Source organism: Mustela nivalis (assembly GCF_964662115.1).
Source record: "Mustela nivalis genome assembly, chromosome: 1".
In the NCBI taxonomy this organism is placed as follows: Eukaryota; Metazoa; Chordata; class Mammalia; order Carnivora; family Mustelidae; genus Mustela; species Mustela nivalis.
In genome coordinates this window covers 54,234,027-54,254,208 of record NC_139020.1, presented here as the reverse complement: position 1 = coordinate 54,254,208, position 20,182 = coordinate 54,234,027, and the positions used below count along the sequence as shown (strand labels likewise).

Genomic DNA, 20,182 nt, shown 5'->3' with positions numbered 1-20,182 from the left:
AACTCTTGTGGTGAAGACTGGAAGTCTGGGAAATACCTGAATTTACAAATGGCTTTTTTGCCTTCCCAAAGGGTCTGTTTAAATAGCAGAATACCCAATTATACGCTCAGAACTTAATATACTTTCTGTGAGACTTTCCTGATTCAAAAGGCCTTCAGATCTATGATCCCATGTGATCTTCACCATTCTGGGTTTCTTGGGGGATACTGTCATGCTCACTGGAAGATGAGAAAACTGAGGCCGAGAGAAATAAATGGCTTTTCAGCAAACAGACAAGGACAAATGCAAGCCCCCTGTCCTCTACGACACGGGTGACAAGACCTTCTTCCTGAGCATGGTTCCTTCCAGCAGCATGACCACTGCCACCAGCACCGTGCCCAAGGGTGCGTCTCCCGTGTGCCTGCCCTGGTGCACGAGCTCATCCCACGGAACACCTCTGTGCAATGAGTGCCACCCACACCCATTTCACAGAAGAGAAACCGGAGGGTAGAGAGGGGAGTGATCCATCTTGCTCATGACCTTGCACTCCGCCAATAATGGATGCAGGGCTCCAACCCAGGTCTGAGGCCTGACCTTGAAGCTCACACCTAACGACTAGATGATGTGGCTTCTTTGTTCTCCCACGCCTCTTATGGAAATGAAGTGCAGCCACAGAACAAGAGAGTCAAAATGCGATACTTGGCTGACTATTTTCCGGTATTTTCCCACACTGCTAATTAGGAAGTGACTTCCTCGTGAACCACAGCACATTGTGAAAAATACCACACATCCCGTCGGGAAGTAAGCCTCAGCTTCCATGTCGTTCTCCCTAAGCCTGTTCCGCATGAGGGGTTAAGACTGGCCAGGATCCCCAACATCCTGGTGACACACACCACTTACCTGTGCACATTTTCCATGGCGGCCACTTCGGCCAGCGCGGCGAGACTGAAGAACGCAGACACGGCTGGCATCTCTGGAGTGCTGCTCCGCGTCTCCGCGGCCTCAGGGTTCTGGGGGCCTTCGTCATGACAGCCTGTCTCAGTCACTTTCGGGAGACTCCTCTGCAGTTGTTCCTTTGGTTTGTCATCTGTAACAAAAGGGAAATTCATCGCAGGAGGATCACCACGTCCTCTCCAGAGAAGCGACACAGAGAAAACTCTTCGCCAGACAATGTGAAATGAGCTAATATTCTTTGTTCACTTTTGTCATCCATGGAATACCAAGGCTTTATAGATTCTCTTCTCCCATGGTAATAAAACTCTTTTATCAAGCTCAATTCCAACTATGGACAGTGTTATGCCCTGAAACTAAGTGGAAGAGAAGCTGTGTTTTATCCAAGGACAAAGAATAGGTCTGTCTCAGAGTAAGATGGGAAAAAATAGGCTTTGACCAAAATAAAACTGATGGGACTTCGGCAAAGGGGCCTGTAGATGCTCTAGAAGGCCCCTAAAAACCCGACCAGCAGACATTTCTGATGAAGCCGTAGGATGCCCAGCTATGGCAACTTGGACATTGGGTCTGCTCTGACACCAACATTCAGGACGGCCTAAACTAATCCCAATGAGATCGATCAATCCCAGCGAGATCCCCAGCTGTTATTCTTATTCTGAGGATTTACTAGAAGGAAGATGAAGGGACCTCTGGTATTCACAAAAACGTGCTAAACCTCTATGAAAATATACTGTTGGAAATGAGTACATTTTCTTTACTATGTAGCTGTTATAAGGGAGGAGAAATCTTTATCATGATTTTTAAAACATTTTGAATATAGAAAGCAATTGATAAAGGCTGTAAATGCCATATATCAGAACATGAGAGCACTATGTGCTTTTCTAAATGAAGGGAATATTTCTAAGATCTTTCACTCTTTCTGTAACTGAAAATGAAGCTCTAACAATTTATGAAATCAGAATCACAGAACAGAACCCAGAGTGAAAATGGAAGGAGTGAGGGGTCTACTGGACTACATATCAGGAAAACTAGATCTAGTTCTCTCCCTACTTCTACCTAGTAGGTCAATGTATTAAAAAATGAAATCCTACCAATTTGAGCTTGATCTCTTATATAACAGGGTAAAATGGAATATTTAATATGCTTTATTGTTCTAACAATGTACACATGCTAAACACAAACTGTGTCCACTAACTGTCTTCCTATTCTATCTCAGCAATGAACTTTATTTGCAATGAGATTAACCTAAATCAGGTATTTATAAATACTACACTCAAAACACACTCATTTAAACATTGTTTTTATTTTATTAATTTATTTTTTCATTATGATAAGCGTATTAATACCCATCAGCTCTGTTAAGTTGTCCCCCAACTCAGCTCCCCTCTGGTAACTATCAGTTTGTTAGTTTAGAGTCTGTTTCTCAGTTTGTCTTTCACTCTTTTTCCCCCCTATGCTCTAAACGCCTTTTCTATTTATAGAAGTCACTGTGGACCTCTAACCTTTTTCTGGAAACTGGAATAGGGCAGAGGGAGGGACACTTCAGAGCTGAGGGACTGAGATGCCAGGGGTGCCGAAAGGTAGGAGGACAACCACAGCTAAGGCCCCTAATGCTTGGTTGATGGAACACCCCAAGATCTGAGGGGGGTGTGCTCAGAGTCACTCTCTGTCCCCACTCCTTAACTTGGGCCCCTCAGGCAATTCTGCCACAATGGAGGTCTCCAGGAACAGCCAACATACCACACGCCATGACTGAAAAATGGAGAAATTCAGTAAGTTAAGATTTGGTTAAAGATCAGCCCAGAGAACTCAAGAAATCCAGAAGCATTCTCAGAGTCTCTCATTGGTGAGAATCAACTTATTAGAAAGTGCTGGATGCTATCTAAGGTTCCTTAATCCACTGGTTTTAAATACTTGATAATATGGTTTGTAGTGACTTGAACAGTGAACTGTGAAGAAACACTGATTCATCTAGTATTTTTAAAAAAGTCTAGGATCTCTGGGAATTTACTTAATGAAGACTGCTTTTGTGCATGCTGAGAAAGAGAAGGAGAAACACGCAGTCCTAAAAATTACCTTTCCTTTCTAAGAATGCTCTCGGAAAAAGAGCTATGATTTTAACACGTATACATTTTGTACATTTGGGAGCTTGTGGAAAACTAGTTCTCAAGGAGATGCAGAGAAAGAATGTTCCTGCGGCCAAACCCACAGAACAGACCTATTTTTCAATGAGGACCCACAGCTGGCTTAGAGCCATTTGCTGTCCAATGTGGCCCTGATAGTCACCACCTAGCTCTGGTTTCTCTCATCTAAAGCTCCCTCTTCTTACCCAAAGTGCCTCCTGCTGGTGATACCCGGCCATCTGCTGTCCTGACGAGGTGGGTGATCTTGGTTTTCCTTGCTTTTCTCTTTTGGCTGCCCACCAAGGGTTCTTGCGTTGTTGTTGGCTCTGGAGTGTTGGGAATGGATAGGGCATTTTTAACCTTCTGAGCAGGCTCTGTGGTGTTTTTGTCTTCTGAAAATATGGCTGAAATAGGACAGATCATATATAGTTACACACAAAAACAGAAGAAATCAACATTACTCTTAGAAACATTTCTCAATGCCTAATCCATCCGAATGGAGAACTGAGATTTAGTTTGCAAAGTACTGATGGGAAAAAGAAAATGCTGCCCATGATTGTAACCAAATATACTTATTTATATTTGCTTTGATAAATTATGTACAGAGGATTCAGATGCCCTCTCTCTTTTCATAGCCTACTGAACCAAAAGGCCATCAGAGTAGCATTTTATTTTCTAAGTGTTTGGATCTTGCAGATTTGGAGGGAAATATAGTGTAAGTAAATCTGAGTGAACTGTGCTCCAACAGAACATAATTTCTACATGGGAGTCAGGGTTCCTATCCGAGATCCTCTTGGCCAACCTGGTCTGGGGAAGATGACAAGGGAAGTTTCTCTTCTTCTGAGGACACTGAGATTAAATATGTATGTGCTTCTAAATTTATAGTCATCACTGCGACACTTGCTTTCAGGCACCAGGTCAGAGTGGTCAGAAAAGAAATTGTGAAGCCTGACCTCCTCCTTCTGTGCATACTGACTACTCAGCAAAGACCTAACTCACACTGGTGATGCCTGCACATAAGGAAACACTCTCCCATTCACTGAACTCTAGGACCTGGTCAATGTGCTTATCAGTAAGAGAATTTAAAGAAGTACCACAGGCCATGACTGAAAATGGAGAAAGGAATTAGGTACCCTCATTCTAACTGAACACCAGTGAATCATTTCGCAGCACACACTTCTTTCTGAGGAGTCACTGTGTTGAGAGTAAGGAGTACGCATGCCATGCAAGTCCTTGCGTCCAGTTCAAACAGGCTGAGGATGCCTGTATCTTTTTGTATATACTTATTTCCTCAGGAGTTCGTTCCCCCCACCCCACCCCCAATTTAAAAGTAAGACAAGTATATGTATATAGGAGTGTAGTACGCTTTTAAGAGTATATTCATATAGTCAAGCTTAGTAACTGAGACTTTTTTAAAACTTTTTTTTAATTCTAGTGGCCTAAGGGTTTTTTTTTTTTTAAGATTTTTAAATTTATTTATTTGAAGAAGAATGAGTGAGAGAGAGCATGTGAGAGGAGAAAGTCAGAGGGAGAAGCAGACTCCCAAGAAAGTCAGAGGGAGAAGCAGACTCCCAGCTGGGAGCCCGATGCGGGACTCGATCCTGGAAGTCCAGGATCACAACCTGAGCCGAAGGCAGTCGCTCAACCAACTGAGCCACCCAGGCGCCCCGGCCTAAGGGCTTTTAAGCAGGGAAAAGAGGCAAGGCATCTTTCCATTTTTAAATCACCCAATCCTTGAGAGAGGTGCAGAAACAGTTTCTGACAAAGAGGGGACTGTGGCTCAGGAAATCAAGGTCTGAGTGGCCTATTCCATGCACATAGCCAGGAGATAACTGAAGGTGCTGATTGGAAGGCAGAGCTGAAGGGAGACGCTGGAAATGCAACAATGCGAATTGCACAGGAGGAAAGAAGGCTAAAATAAGAGGAAGAGAACAGCGCAAGAATAACTCAGGGTGTGAAAAAATGCACATGCTGGTATAAAACCTTGTATGGCCTTCACTTAAACATTTTAATCTGGGTTTTTAACGAGCTTAGGTACATCCTTGGGAAAGCAAGGCTATGAATTTGTTAAGATCTTTGCCCTTAAGAAACTGATTCCAGGATTCCCATTCCAAAACAAGTGGGAAATCATTTCAGTTACATCAAAAGAAAGCAGAAGTCATACTGTGACTTGTGGCTTGGCCTTACCTCAACAGAGCCTAATAGAGGGCTGCGTGGGACAGGCTTAAGATAATAGTTATTTAAAAGAAACTACCTGGCAACACTCCCAAGTATCTTTTCAAACAAGTAATCAAAAATTAGGAAAAAAGACTCCTTTTAAATTGTAGATCTGTACCCAGGAAACAGTCTTGGTGTATTTATACTTTGATATTTAGCTTAACATAGAGCAGTGCTGGTATGTATTTTAAGATTTTTTTTTTTTAGTTTAAACTTCAATAAAAGCTGCCAGTAAAATAAAGGATAATTTGGTTAAGAAACCCTCCAAAGAAGTTTCATGACTCTGCATTAGCCTTGAAATTCAAAGCCTCTGATAGCCATAAAGAAGTCAGAATATGAGTTTACACTGAGGATAAGAAACCTCTATTAGATATTCACAAGCTTCAGAATTTCTACTTTCTTAATTCAGATCCTTCAGTTATCCCTTATGATTATAGGGGGTGAATCTTAATCACTTCTCCAATATGTATACAACTTTACAGATGGCTCTTCCAGAAAAAGCACTAACCTATTCTCTCTTCTCCTTCCATTTCCTAGAAAAATCTAGAACTTACAGAAATAAGGGTACAGCAGGGTTCCAAAGATGAAGGGTGAACTACATCAGAAGAATTGCTTAGAGAAAGAACGAACCCAGGAGGTCAAAGAAAAGGCCACGTGGGTTAGGAAAAGATGACCTGATTTCTATACAAAGACCGTGAGATAACAGAAATGACAGTCACAGAGAGACCTAGATTCTACTCTTGACTTTTTAATTTATTAACTGCAGGACCACAGGTGTCTAGTTTCTTCATATAAAGATGGAGGCTGGACTAGACTGGCTCTAAAGGAGCCATGAGCCCCCAAATTCTTGTCATTTGTCACATAGCCCAAAATCAGGTTCCCAGCCAGCCTCCAGCCAGCTCCAGAGTCTCAGGGCAAGGGAAGAGTACTCCCTTGACAAGGACTGTTAGTTCTCCTGCCTTTGGTAAGCCTTCGAATGGTTTCATTTCAGTGGTTGCTCTGTTTCTTGGGTGTTCCAGATGCATTTGTAAAAACACAGTAAGAAGCCAAGGGGATGGCTGCAAAGGGGTTGCAAAAGGGAGGTAGAGTTAAGGCCTAAAAGCAGATTGGGACTCAGAGAAGCTCAGAAGCCAGGAGACAAGGAGCTGGGGTGGAAGGTAGGCTGGCCAACAGACACCAACCATCAGGTCCCAGAGTCTGGTGTGCTGGGAGACAAAAAAGGAGCAAGTTAGGTTAGAGACCAAGTGGAAGAGGCATAATGTGAGAATACACTGAAGGTTCTCATAAATCACTGAAAAGGAGGCCATTCCACCTCTGTTGATGTCTCCTCCTCTAAACTTACTGCCAGATCACAAAGTATTCATGGGGCCTGGAGATTGTCCACATTTGAAAGAGGGATATGATGAGATCTTGCCAGAATTTGGAAAGTGGAGGTAAGCCTGAATCTGCCCCATGCTTTGGCCCAGGAGCTATCCCCAGACCATCCTATGCTGTCTGGAGGCCAAGACCAATGATAGTCTTCAGGGTCAGCACTCAGAGAGAACCCTATCCTAAGACAGAAGAACTAGGAAAAACAGGTAAGGCCAAGAAGTGGTCATCTGGGATGCAACAGCAGAACTGAGTCCAGCAACATAAGCAAAGCAAAGGAAGGCCTGGTGGTGAGAGACAGGAAATGGAAGAAGCTCAGAAAGAGAAAAAGTCTGAAGCTGAGCACCAAGAGAGCAAGCCAGTTCCTTTTTTCTTTTTTCCCTCCGTGCCAAACTAATGGAAATGTGAGAAAAGAAAGGCTTTTGTCCTCTAAAAACAAATTAGTCATTTCTCTTTCGGCTTGTAATTGAACACACAAACCTACCCAAGCACTGCGAAACAAGTCCACAGGGCTAGTTTTTATACTCCACGATAATCATAACACACTTGGAGCGTATCATCTGAGAGAGATAATGTGAGCTCACTCCTGGAGCAACATTAGGAATGTGGCAATAAGAGACTGTCTTGTTTTCCAAACCCTGCTCCCCAAATGTGGGGTGAATCTTTTGAAATAGCAGCACTGTGGTTGTACCAAACCCCGGGAGGCCACTAGAGTGCTCCAGAGTTACGAATTCACATTCCAACTAGGGGAATCAAACCTACACAGAAATTACTATAGCCAAATCTGGAATCTCACAGCCTTTGGTTGGTCTCTCTTGAGCTGAAAATGCAGTCAGATGCTGAATGGAACACAGGAAACAGAATCAAATGAATGAGCCTTATCTAAGATCCCAGGAGACCCTGCTGAAGTTACACAGCAGCTATTTTGAACTTGAGAAAAGAGATCAAGGTTAGTCTGAGCATTGTGGATCATGTTTGAAAATCTAACTATAAACCAGATTTTTCTCCCCATAATTAGATTTATATACTGCAAAGGAATTAATCTTCTGGAGATTTTAAGTCTCAGGTTTGGGTTTTTTTTTTTTTTTCCTCTTAAGATACCATTTAAATTGCAACATCTGAGCCAAATAAGGGCTCAGATATGCCCGAAAAATTGAAACTGTAAGCAGCCCATGGGTTTTAGTGGAAAGAGTGCCGATTTCTTCTCTTCCTGCTTATGTTGGTCAGGCTTCAATTTCTTATGATGTACTTAGGGCTAATAAGCCCTCCTGAATTCCCTAGGGCTCCTGCCAAGATTCGTTTAAAAAAAAATTGTGAAAGCCCTCTAGAAACTATAAAGCAATATTAAGTATTAATTATCTTCATCGTTATTATTACAATTAGAAACCTCCAATTTAAGCGTGAACACAGGACACCAGAACTTGGTACACAGATAAACACAGTGGCAGATATAAGTCATCTTGGTTTATCTGATAATTTAACCTTTAATTTTAGGGTGATAAGCAATCTTTTTTTTATTATCTGCAAAAGTGTCAAGAAATGTTTTAGCAATTTTAAATTTTAAAAGCATGGGGGAAAATGCTTAAATAGACTATCAGCTTAGCATTTAAACTGCAGATGTGATTACTAAGCATCTAAAGATTTCTGATATTTGGGGGTGGGGGAATGAACTGCAAGCCAATTATACTCAGGATGGTACAAAAAAGAATAGTGAACTTGAAGTCATCCCCTTTAGCCCAAGTCAGGAAGAACAAACTGAGCTGAACACCTCAGTGGAACTAACATTTCTCGTACAGACATCAGCTATAAACAACCCCTGTCTAACCTTTGCCCAAGATGGCTAACACATGTTAACATTATCCTGATTACGGTTTCATCTTCTATCCTTAGGTATGTATGCTCTCCAAGGTAGAGTTTAAATAAGTGATGGGGAAAGAGGGCCTAAATAATTCACCAAGGGCACCATCACCACCTGAACAAGGAAATATAGGGGAAGGTATGACAATCAATAGCCAAAAAGGTCACTTTAAATTACTGGTAATTCCTGATGCACAGATTCCTTTCACCCTGACCACATGAAGTGAATATACACTCCACTCCTCACCAGAAGACATGCAGTTTTCAGTGCATACTCTTTAAAATTTGTAATGCAGTCATAAATATTAGTAATAAATATAATTAATATCAGCGATAATAACTCTATTCCACTAAACCCTTGGTACTGCCTGAAATACTTGAAATGGATTTACTCTTCTGCCCCCTAAAGGGCAGAATTAGGGCTGCAGACTAAGGCCACCCAGAGCACCACACTACCCACTCAAGAAAACCAGGTAGTAACAGCAAGTATGAGAGGGAAAATGACATTTGAGGCTGACGTGTTACCCCCTTCAGCAGTCACCCCACCCCTAAACGCACGCATCATACACATACTTAGTACACAAGTGGAGAGTGAACCTGGAGATTTAAACACAATTCATGCCACTGAAAACTGCTCCTTAGCAGTAGATCGGAGACTGACACCCACGCCTCCTAATTCCAACCTTATTCATTCTTTCTGCCTCTATGCCCATGCTATGAAACCCCGCTCTGCACGACACGGGGTTACTGTTCAAAAAACAAAACATTTATAACAGTATCATTTCAAGTAAGGAGTAAAGATGGTCTAAGAGCCTCTTCGATTCCTCTGATTGTTCATCACTGCCTTGCACGTATCAAGTCTGTGCAGAATATATCTTTAAAATTCACAAGAGCTAATACATATATACCGCATTTTGGATGTTAGCATTTAATGCTGAGAGCAGCACGACAATTCCTATTTAGCTTTGCAGCTAAGAGCAGAAACAGTCCTCTGGAGAGGTTGTGCATGTGAAGTAGCAGGCCAGGTAACAGATAAACTCTGGCATTTTTTTTTTTTATAAAAGTGCAGTGACATAAAGGCAGACATCTGGCTTGTGCGGACTGTGACTATCAAATAAAAACAATTCCATGTTTGCTATAAACTCAAGTTTGAATATTTTTTTGAGAAATACCTTTAACACATGAGGATTTCTGATAAATGACTGAGGCCAAATGTGCATCTGAAATTTTTTTCTCCCTTTCAGGAAAGGAACGAGAGGTTATCTGGGAGTCAAAAGACATGGTCTTCTTAAGATCCCCTTTCTGGTTGTAAATAAATAAAAGGGACTGGACTCAATGATCTTTAAGATTGCTTCTAGTTTTCAAATGAAGCGACTCCTAATTAAGGACTATAAAAAATGTTCAGCTTGGGGCGCCTGGGTGGCTCAGTAGGTTAAGCGTCTGACTCTTGGTTTTGGCTCCAGGCATGATCTCCCAGTTGTGGGATCAAGCCCCATGTGGGGCCCCAAGCTCAGTGCATAATCTGCTTCAGGTTCTCTCTCCCTCTCCCTCTGTCCCTAACCAGCTCACATGCGCAGGTGGGCATTCTCTAAAATAAATACATAAAATCTTAAAAAAACAAACAGTTGAGCTCCTTAAAAATAGCAACAATGAAAAAAAAAAAAAAAGAATCAACTGTAAGAAGAGGACAGCCCGTTAACTGTCACAGAAATGAGTACTCACTGGAGGGTTCAATATTTAACAAAAATTAGGTAGACATCACAACTAAATAGGACTGTGGGAAATTTTGAAGTAAAATCTGCACTTAGGAAGCTGTAATGTTATGCTAGTCAACATGGAACTTCTCCCTGGTTATCCATAAGCCTCTGGAACATTCCATCTGAACATATTTAGAGGTACTGGGAGGTGTGCTGGGGTGAAGTTCAGGATGGGAACACTGCTGGCGTGCCCAAGCCCAGCCGACTAGGAAAGCCCCACGCTGGCTCCACTCTACCCATAGACATCTGCCTGCAACACGAATATTTTTAGTTACAGAAAACTTTAATTTCTGGCGAATGGGTTTCAAAGGTTTTAAGTGCCCCTTAGACAAATTAAGCTCCATATGACACACTGCCTGACCCCCCAGCAGGGTCAAAAACCTGACAGTTTTGATTTGAAAATTTAAAACAACCAAATTACGAGCCCTCAGGTATTGGGCTCTCGGGTGAGCCTATATATATTATGCCTTTAAAAACCTTTCCAACACAGACTACCTAAAATGACAGAGAATACTGCCGTGTTTACCTTCTGTAGGGTGAATGGCATCCAAGAAGAGCTGCTTGTTGGACCATTTATCCCCACTTCCTAAAAACAATGACAGAGAAAGAAAGTGAAACTCTACTCCTAGGACAGACTCATAACACTGAAGAGAAGACAATACATAAAACAGCTTAAATAGGAACTTTATCACACAAAAGAAGCGGAGTTTTATTTTAACTAATTCTCAAAATGGCATTTGCCAACTAAAATAATCAGATGATACAGGAAATGGATTGAAAATAAATCTGCCTTCTATGAAATACATTGCTGGATTATTTCTTGGACTTTAATCAAGACAACTGAAGATCAGTTATAAGGAAATGATAAAAGCTGACATTTTACCTAAAGAGGGAGTTTTCTCTACTGGAAGCAGAGAAAAATATTAACATAAAAAACAAAACCAAGAGGCTGGAGTGGAGGTGAAAATAAAACCCAAATTAAGTAAAAGGTTACATACAGGAACACGCAGGTACATATGTCTACACATGGAAGACAGGTGCATTTAAAGCCTCATTCCAGAAACACAAAAGGCTTCACATCTGGCCATGCAAGGAGGATGCGAATGGGCCTCAGATGAGTAGGCTCACAGTAGTCACGACAGGAACATGCAGGGCGATGCTAAAGAAAGCCTCACTTCGGGACACGTGGCTGGACTGAACCAGATGGGGAGGTTTATCTTTTAGGTGGAATAAGAATAGGAGTCCTGAACTATGAGAAGAAGGAAATCTTCAGATGAGCCCTGAAGAGGTTCAAGGGCCCATCAAAATCGTAACAATAAGACAGATGCTCACAGTGAAGAGACGGTGGAGGGCAATGCATCTCTAGTGCCCTCTGGAAAGAAGTCATGTGACTGAAGGGGGTGGGAAGAGTTGGGCAAACGCAGTATCGTAGATTGGGGGAAAGAAAGACGGGTTACAGCTGCGGAGTGGTATCCTCCCAGACAAGAATCCTCAAGGGTCAGAGAAACTACAGAAATGGTGGCACTCTCATATGAATAGAAAACTCCTCAGGTTTCAGGAGGTAGGAAAATGTGGCCCTGGTCTGAAGGCTGCTGAACATGAGAGAAACGAGAACAGTCAAAGGAAATAAGTGAATAAGAGCTCAAGAAGACTAAGTTACAAAATGCACCAAATATGGATGAAAACAAAGCAATTTTAGGATTCATATGGAACGCTGAAAATAGAGACATTATGGGATTTGAGTAGGAATCCAAGTGAAGGAGATCTCTCTTTGCAATTAGCTGCGGAGTCTAGAAATCGTGAATACGCCTGCATTAGGAGCCAATGACACTGAAGCAAGCCAAGGGGAGGAAAAGGCAAAGGCGGTGCGCAGAAGCATTACTCAAAGATGGATTCACAATGGAGGTGGCCAAGAAACCTTGATGGAGGATGGAAGGCACCAATACCTTTTTCCGGAACATTAGGCTTCTCCTTTTTGTGCTTATATTTGCTGACAATTTTGTGGAATAAGTTCTTTTTCTGAGACTGGAAAGGACCTACAGACAATATTAATATAAATATATTTTAAATTGACAATGTTTCATAAAACAATACTGTGTGTTCCTAAACAATTATACCCTCCTCCCCCCTGTGGTACAAGCAAACGGAGTCACAAGAAATGTCATCTTGCATATCTTTACTCCTCTTTAACTAGCGCTCAGCACCCTTCCTTGGGATTATTTAAAAGACAGTGATATTTTCCTTTGGAATGTATTGGGCAGAAGCCCCCACTGGGGCTGGGACTTCCTAAGCAGAAACTGCAGATTTAGTGACTAGAGACAGACCACAGACCCATCACTGCAGAGTAGTTACAGTTTTTAACAGACACAATTTTACTTTATTTTAGATACTTCAGTACGGTGAAGGAAAGGATGGCGGGGCATTTATTCTCTTCCAAGAAAATGGTTTTCCTAACAAGAACAGCACTTTCAGGACAATAATTGGCCTGGTAGAATCGGATAGCTTTCTGGCCTTTTCTGAGGTTATTCTGGGAAGAAAACATGCTTTAAAAATAGAAAAATATTTGCCCCAGAAATCGGGGTGGGAGGGGAGAGAAGTCTCAGATTGTATCTTTGTGTCCTCAGATAAAGGAAACAGAACTAAGATTTGTCAGATACCCCGTCAGAAATGCCAACAGCAGCACTGACCTCCCCAAAGCTGTTTCTTTCTATACTGTGCTGATACATTCCTGTGGGAAACAGACTCAAATCATTTTATGTTAACTTCTGTTCATTCATCTGTTAATGGGGATAATGAAAGTGCCTAACTCGAAGAGTTGATGTGAGGATTTAAGGACTTAGAGACTCTATAAGCTGCCCCTGCCCACCAGGCAGCATCCACACCCACATGCCCTGCCCTCTTGCCAAAGGCAAACAACTTCTCCTGCCTGAAATAGACAATTCACTGGCTCTTAGGTTCACCTATATCTGCAACTGTCACCAGTTTTAGAATATTTCCATCATCTCAGAAATAAATCCCACATCCTTTAGCTATCACCCTTCCTTATGATTCCCTCTATCCCTGAGCAATCACTAATCTACTTTGTCTCTAAACATCTGCCCATTCTGGAAATCTCATATAAATACATCACGTAATACAGTCTTCGCTTTCTGGATTCTTTGATGTGCTATGATGTTTGCAAGGCTCATTCTTGTTGTAGCATGTATCAGCATACCACTCCTTTTTAAAGGCTGAATATTTTTCCACTATACAGTTACACATTTTATTTATTCACTCACTGGCTCATAGAAATGTTGCTGGTTTTCCACCTTCCAGCTATTATGAATAATCCTGTTATGATTACTCATATATAAGCTTTTTGTGGGAACATGCATGCTCATTTTTTGGGACACATACCGAGCAGTGGAACTTGCTAGGTCATACGGTAACTCCGTATTTATAAACCTTTGGCGGAATCGCCAGACTATTTAACATCCTCATCAACATTATCACCTGTCTTTGATTATGACCTTCAGAAGGATGTATTTCTCTCATTGTAATTTTGATTTGCATTTTCCTAGTGACTAATGATGCTAAGCATCTTTTCATGGATCCACTGGCCATTTGTATACTTTAGAGAAACATCGATTTTGATAATTTGTCCATTTTTTAAACTAAGCTTTCTTCTTACTGAGTTTTAAGAGCTCTTTATATATTCTAGTTAGAAGTCCTTTATCAGATATGTAGTTTGCAAATATTTCCTCCCATTCTGTGGATTGTCTCTTCACTTTATTAGTGTCATATGAAGCACAAAGTTTTAAATTTTGTTTAACAGTCCAATTTATTTACTTTGTATTCTGGTGTCACATCAAAGGATCCATTGCCAAATCGGAGGTCACTAAGATCTGACCCCTATGTTTTCTTTGAGAAGTTTTACAGCTTTAGCTTTTACACTGAGGTCCGTGTTCCATTTCAAGTTATTTCTGGTATATTTCCTGAGGCACATAAGAGTCCAAAGTCATTCTTTTGCATACTGTTATCCAATTGTCTTAGCACCATTCTGAAAAGACTAATCTTTTCCCCATTGAACAGTCTTACCTTCCTTGTTGAAAATCCATTAGCCAATGATGATATATATAGGTCTACTTCTGGGCCTCAATTCTATTCTATTAACCTATATAACTACATTAGTACCATACTGCCTTGCCTCCTGGTTTTTGTAGCTAGTTTTAAAACTGAAAAAATTATTTTGGCTGTTCCGAATCTCTCACATTTCCAAATTTTAGAATCTCTTAGTATTGGGGCACCTGGGTGGCTCAGTCGTTTAGCGTCTGCCTTCGGCTCAGGTCATGGTCCCAGGGGCCTGGAACTGAGCCCCACACTGGGTTCCCTGCTTGAGGGGAAGCCTGCTTCTCCCTTCCCACCTCTCCTGTTTGTGATACTTCTCTTACAATGTCTCACTGCCAAATAAAATCTTAACAAAAAATAGACTCTCTTAGGATCTATAATAGAAACTGGAATTCTAATAGGGATTGGGTTCAATCTAAAGGAGTGTTTCCATCTTAACAATATGAAGTCCTCCAATCCACGACCATGGGATGTTTTCCCATTTATTTTGATTGTCTTTCTTTCAACAATACTTTGTAGTTTTCAATGTGTTGCACATCTTTTGTTAAATTTATTCCTATGTTTTATTCTTTTTGATGTTAAAAATGGAATTGTTTTCCTGATTTCATGTTCAGATTGTTCATTGAAACTGTATAGAAACACAACTGATTTTTTTAAAAATTAAATTCTAGTTAGTTGACATACTGTTCAATATTGGTTTCAGGAATAGAATTCAGTGATTCTCATTTACATATAACACCCAGTGCTAATCATAACAAATGCCCTCCTTAATACCCACCATTCATCTATCTCAACCCCCCATTCCTCCATGCCACCCTGTTTCTTCTCTATAATTAAGAATCTCTCATGACTTGTTTCCCTCTCTTTTTTTTCCCCCAGCCCTAAAATGTTCATCTATTTTGTTTCTTAAATTCCACATGAGTGGAATCATATGGTATTTGTCTTTCTCTGATTGATTTATTTCACAAAGCATAATACACTCCAGTTCCATCCACATTATTCCCAATAGCAAGATTTCATTCTTTTTGATGAATATCTTCTTTATCCATTCATCAGTTGATGGGCATCTGGGCTCTTTCCATGGTTTGGCTATTGCTGATAATGCTGCTATAAACATTGAGGTGCATATATTCCTCTGAATGTGCAATTTTTTTTTATCCTTTGGGTAAATAGAAGTTCAACTGCTGGATCGTAGGGTATTTCTATTTTTAGCTTTTTGAGGAATGACCACACTGTCCTCCAGAATGGATGCACCAGTTTGCATTCCCACCAACAGCACAAGAGGGTTCCTCTTTCTTTGCATTACAACTGATTTCTGTGTCCTTCAAACCTGCTGAACTCATTCATTTATTAGCTAGAGTAGTTTTCTGGGGGCATTGCAGGTTTTCGATATAAAATGTCATTTGTGAATAGGAACAGTTTTACTTCTTCTTTTCCACAATACACATGTCTCTTGTTTCTTTTTCTTGCCTAATTGCCCTGGCTAGAACCTCTGTTCTGCCCTGGCTAGAACAGAAGTGCTCAGAGTGGGCTTATCTTTTTCCCCAACTTAGGCGGAAGCATTGTCTGTCACTATTAAATAGGATGTTACGGGATTTTTGTAGATGCTCTTTATCAGGCTGAGAAAGTTTTCTTCCACTGAGTTCGTTGAGTATTCTCATGAAATATGTTGGATTTTGTCAAATGCTTTTTTTCTACAGCTATTAAGATGATCACATGGGTTTTCTGTTGTTGTTTTACTGATATAGTGTATTACACTGATTTTTGGATGTTAAACCAACCTTGTACTCTGGGAGTAAAATCCTGCTTGGTAACGGTATACAATTCTTATTATATATTGTTGGCCTTGGTTTGCTACTATTTTGATAAGGAATTTTATGTTCCTATTTTTAAGAGCTATAATCTGTAGTTTTTCTAGTGGTATCTTTGTCTAGTTTTGACATTTGGGTCATAATTGGCCTTACAAAATGAATTAGGAAATATTCCCTCTTCTAATTTTTGAATGAGTTTGTGAAAAATTGATTTTAACTCTTCTTTAAATGTTTGATAGAGTTTAGTAGTGAAGCCTGGGCCTGGTTCCCTCCCCGCTACCCCCCACACCTTGGTACTTTTGTGATTATTAAATTCAATCTCTGTAGTAGTTATTGTTCTATTTGGACTGTCTATTTCTTCTAATTATCAGTTATCTGGTAGTTTGTGCTTTTCAGGAATTGTCCATTTCATGTAGGTTATCTAATTAACTGATATATAACTGTTCATGGTATTCCTGTATTAATCTGTTTCATTTCTGCACGTCAGCAGTAATGTCCCCTATTAGACTATTTATTGAAGTAACTTTAGTCTTTTCTCCTTTTTAATTGGTCTAGTTAAACACTTCTCCAATTTGTTGTTCTTTTCAAAGAACCAGCTTTTGGTTTTACTGACTCTTTATTGATTTTTTATTCTTTATTTAGTTTTATTAATTTCCTCTCTAATCTTTATCATTTCCTTTGTGTTTCATTTGCTTTTTCTTACCATGTTTAATGTAGGTCAGATTATTGATTTGAGATCTTTTTTTCTTTCTTGACATATACATTTATAGCTATAAACTCTGTTCTAAGCACTGTCTTAGTTGTATCCCATAAATTTTGGCATGTTGTATTTTCATTTTTATTCATCTCAAAAGTAATTTCTGATTTCCTTATTAATTTCTTCTTTCTTTTTATTAGTTTTTCTTCTTTGACTTATTGGTTATTGAGTATATGTGCTGCCAAAGTGACTTATTAGCTATTTGGAGTGTATTGTTTAATCGTCACATATTTGAGAGTTTCCCAAACATTTTCCTGTTGTTGATTTTTAATTTCATTCCACTGTAATCAGAAAATACCATATGAATTACTTCAATCCTTTCGAATATATTGGTTTGTTTTATGGCCTAGTGGATAGTATATTCTAGAGACTATTCCAATGTGCACTTGAGAAGAACACATATTCTACTATTGATGGAGGTTCTATATATAGGCAAAGCTTGGAGATACTGCAGGTTTGGTTCCAGACCATCACAATAAAGCAAATGTCACAATAAAATGAATCAGATGAATGTTCTGGTGTTCCACTGCATATAAAAGTTATGTTTACAATATACCATAGTTTACTAAGCGTTCAACAGCATTAGGCCTACAAAAAAATGTACATACTTTAATGAAAAGAGACTTTATTGCTAAAAAGGCTAACCATGGGACATCTGGGTGGTTCAGTTGGTTAAGCACCCAACTCTTCATTTCGGCTCAGGTCATGATCTCAGGACCAAGCCCTACATCGGGTTCCACACTCAGTAGAGAATCTGCTGGAGATTCTCTCTCTCCCTCTGGCCCTCCCCTTGCTCTCCCTTTGTCTCTCTAAATAATAAAAATAAAATCTTTAAAAAATGCTAACCATTACCTGAATTGTAATCTCTGATCACAGATCACTAAAGTATGACACAGAGACACCAAGTGAGTAAATGTTGGAATGCCCATAGACTTGCCTGACACAGCACTGGCACAGACCTTCAATTTGTAAAACAACACTGTATCTAATAAAATGAAGTATACATCTATGTTTGTCAGGTCTAGTTAATACAGAGTGTTCAAATCTTCTCTTTACTTGCTGATTTTTTGCCTAGTTGTTCCATCAAACCTATTCTTTTTTCCATAGTACTTCTCACCTAACACATTATATGCTTTGCACACTGTGTAGGTTGGCTGCCCCACCATAATGTAACCACCATGGCAGCAGAGTTCTTTGTTTTCATACACAAATATATTCTACACGCTGGAATGGTGTTTAGCAGATGACTAGTTCTGAATAGTATTTGCTGCATGAACAAACAAAGTTCTTAAACCACTGGTTGGCACAAAGTAAGAGCTCAAGAAATTACCTCTGTCACTATTATTACCAATAATAGTGAGTTGTGCAAGTGTTTTCTGATGACCACACCAAGTCATTCTTCTAAATAACCAAAAGCAAATACTTCTGGATTAGCTGATGGTGGTTTGAAACAGAGATACAAAATGATTTGTTGACTTTTTTGGGGGGTGAGGGGGTGTGAGCAACAAGGGAAAGAAAATAAACAAATACAAAAATATACAGTATGTGTACATGCTACATTAATATTACTAGTATTACTAGTATTAATAGTATTCTCTATAATCCATTTGCAATCACTACCTCCTATGCATTTTATACAAACCCAGGAAATCCAGGGCAGGTGCACCTGAATGATACACAGGCAATCACAGGAAAGAAAAGTGAGAGAATGCAGAAAAACAATTCTGAGACCTCTTAGGACCATAAGGATGGATGAAATGGGTTAGAAAGAAGCAAAGGATACATATTTTCAGACCCAACCACACTCAGCGAAATCTGAAAAGTACAATTTAAGGACAAAGCTAAAGATAGAGGTTGTCAATTTTAACATGAGAAAAGAACATCCAGAGTGATTTAGTACATAGAGAATCTTCTGTAGACTTTTATTTTTAAACTTCCTTGCTCCTAGTCATCCCCTAAACTATAGCTATAAAACAAAACTTCAGATAAAAAGTGACAAACTTGAAGGAGTAATAGACAAGATATAATTACAGTCATTGAGAAGCAGCAATTTCAGAGTCAAGAAATGAATGATCTGACTTCTGCTCACCACTGTGGTACATATGTGTGATATTTTGTCTAAAGGAAAATAAAGTCAAAATTTATAACAGCACATACAAGGAAATTCGCTACCATTTTTTCCTTAATTATTTAACACAGAAACGTACATAGAGGGAAAAGAAAGTATGAAGTGAAAAGCAGAAAAGAGTTTTAGAAGGAATGGTTCAGGAAGCAAAAAATTGCAATGGAGGGTGCCTGGCTGGCTCAGTCAGTAGGGCACGCCACTCCTGATCCTGGGGTTGTGAGTTCCAGCCCCATGTCGTGGGTAGAGATTATCTTTAAAAAAATGTAATAGTCTTTCACTAAACTACTAGGCCAAGTTCTGATCCTATCTCTTTCCCTCATCTCCCTACTAAATTTCTTGAAAGAGTGTTTGAATCAGCTTCTACTTCTTTATGACAAAAATCAATTGTTGCTGGCATGGAAACTAGCTTAGGAGTGGCTTTATTTTGGGGCTGGATGGCCTGTATTGTGATGCTATCCATCTTCTTTGCACCTAACTTCACAGTGGGGGAGGAAATTGAAAATCCCAATCTGAGCAGATAAGAGGACTGCCACAGAGATATTAACAGTAACCTTTCTAAAACATTGATATTATTCACAGTTTGCTAAAAAAATGGACATTTTAGGGTAAGGAGCTATAGTGACACAGGAGCCACTTCAGTATTAGCCTGGTGTGGTAATTTTTCAAGGTCTGCAGGTAAGGTGAATTAAGTGAACCTCGTTCTTTAGAACTGTTGTAGGGAATGAAGGTTATGTGTGACTCGAATAGTGGTGGCTTACACCCAGGTTCCATGGTTTCATCTTTCTAAGCTATAAAAAGAGCAAAAGTTTCATTCTAAAACTAGGCTGTCATTTTTGTAATAGACACATAAATAATAAATAACCAATGAAGCAATAAATTCCTTTGTCATAATTTATGGCAAAGTGCTCCAAGCTGCTGGGCATGTGGATCTGCTGAGTTAAATAAGTCTGAGTAAACTCAGTCACAATCAAGTTGGGATTCAGTGAGGGGCAGGAACTACCTCACTGGGCTGGACAAGAATGTCTTGTTCAGGAGCTCAGGATTATATTTGGTGGTCTGCCTTTTACATTCACAAATGTGCTGTCACCACATTCCTGAAAATGTTTGGTGGTGATGAAGATGCTCAAATA

At 39.9% G+C, this 20,182-nt stretch overlaps 1 protein-coding gene across 12 annotated transcripts in view; it reads right to left on the bottom strand.

The window, feature by feature from the left end:
- BBX (BBX high mobility group box domain containing) overlaps positions 1-20,182 on the bottom strand; it is a 278,064-nt gene that overhangs the window by 9,592 nt on the left and 248,290 nt on the right. For 6 of the 12 annotated variants that reach the window (XM_082696949.1, XM_082696954.1, XM_082696960.1 and 3 more), the window contains 4 exons: positions 12,199-12,288; positions 10,779-10,838; positions 3,260-3,457; positions 880-1,066 (listed from right to left, as the gene is read on the bottom strand). In XM_082696949.1, coding sequence (XP_082553075.1) covers positions 880-1,066; positions 3,260-3,457; positions 10,779-10,838; positions 12,199-12,288 — 535 coding nt within the window. The remainder of the gene's footprint in view (positions 1-879; positions 1,067-3,259; positions 3,458-10,778; positions 10,839-12,198; positions 12,289-20,182) is intronic. The other 6 variants (XM_082696959.1, XM_082696957.1, XM_082696958.1 and 3 more) reach the window with 3 other exon arrangements.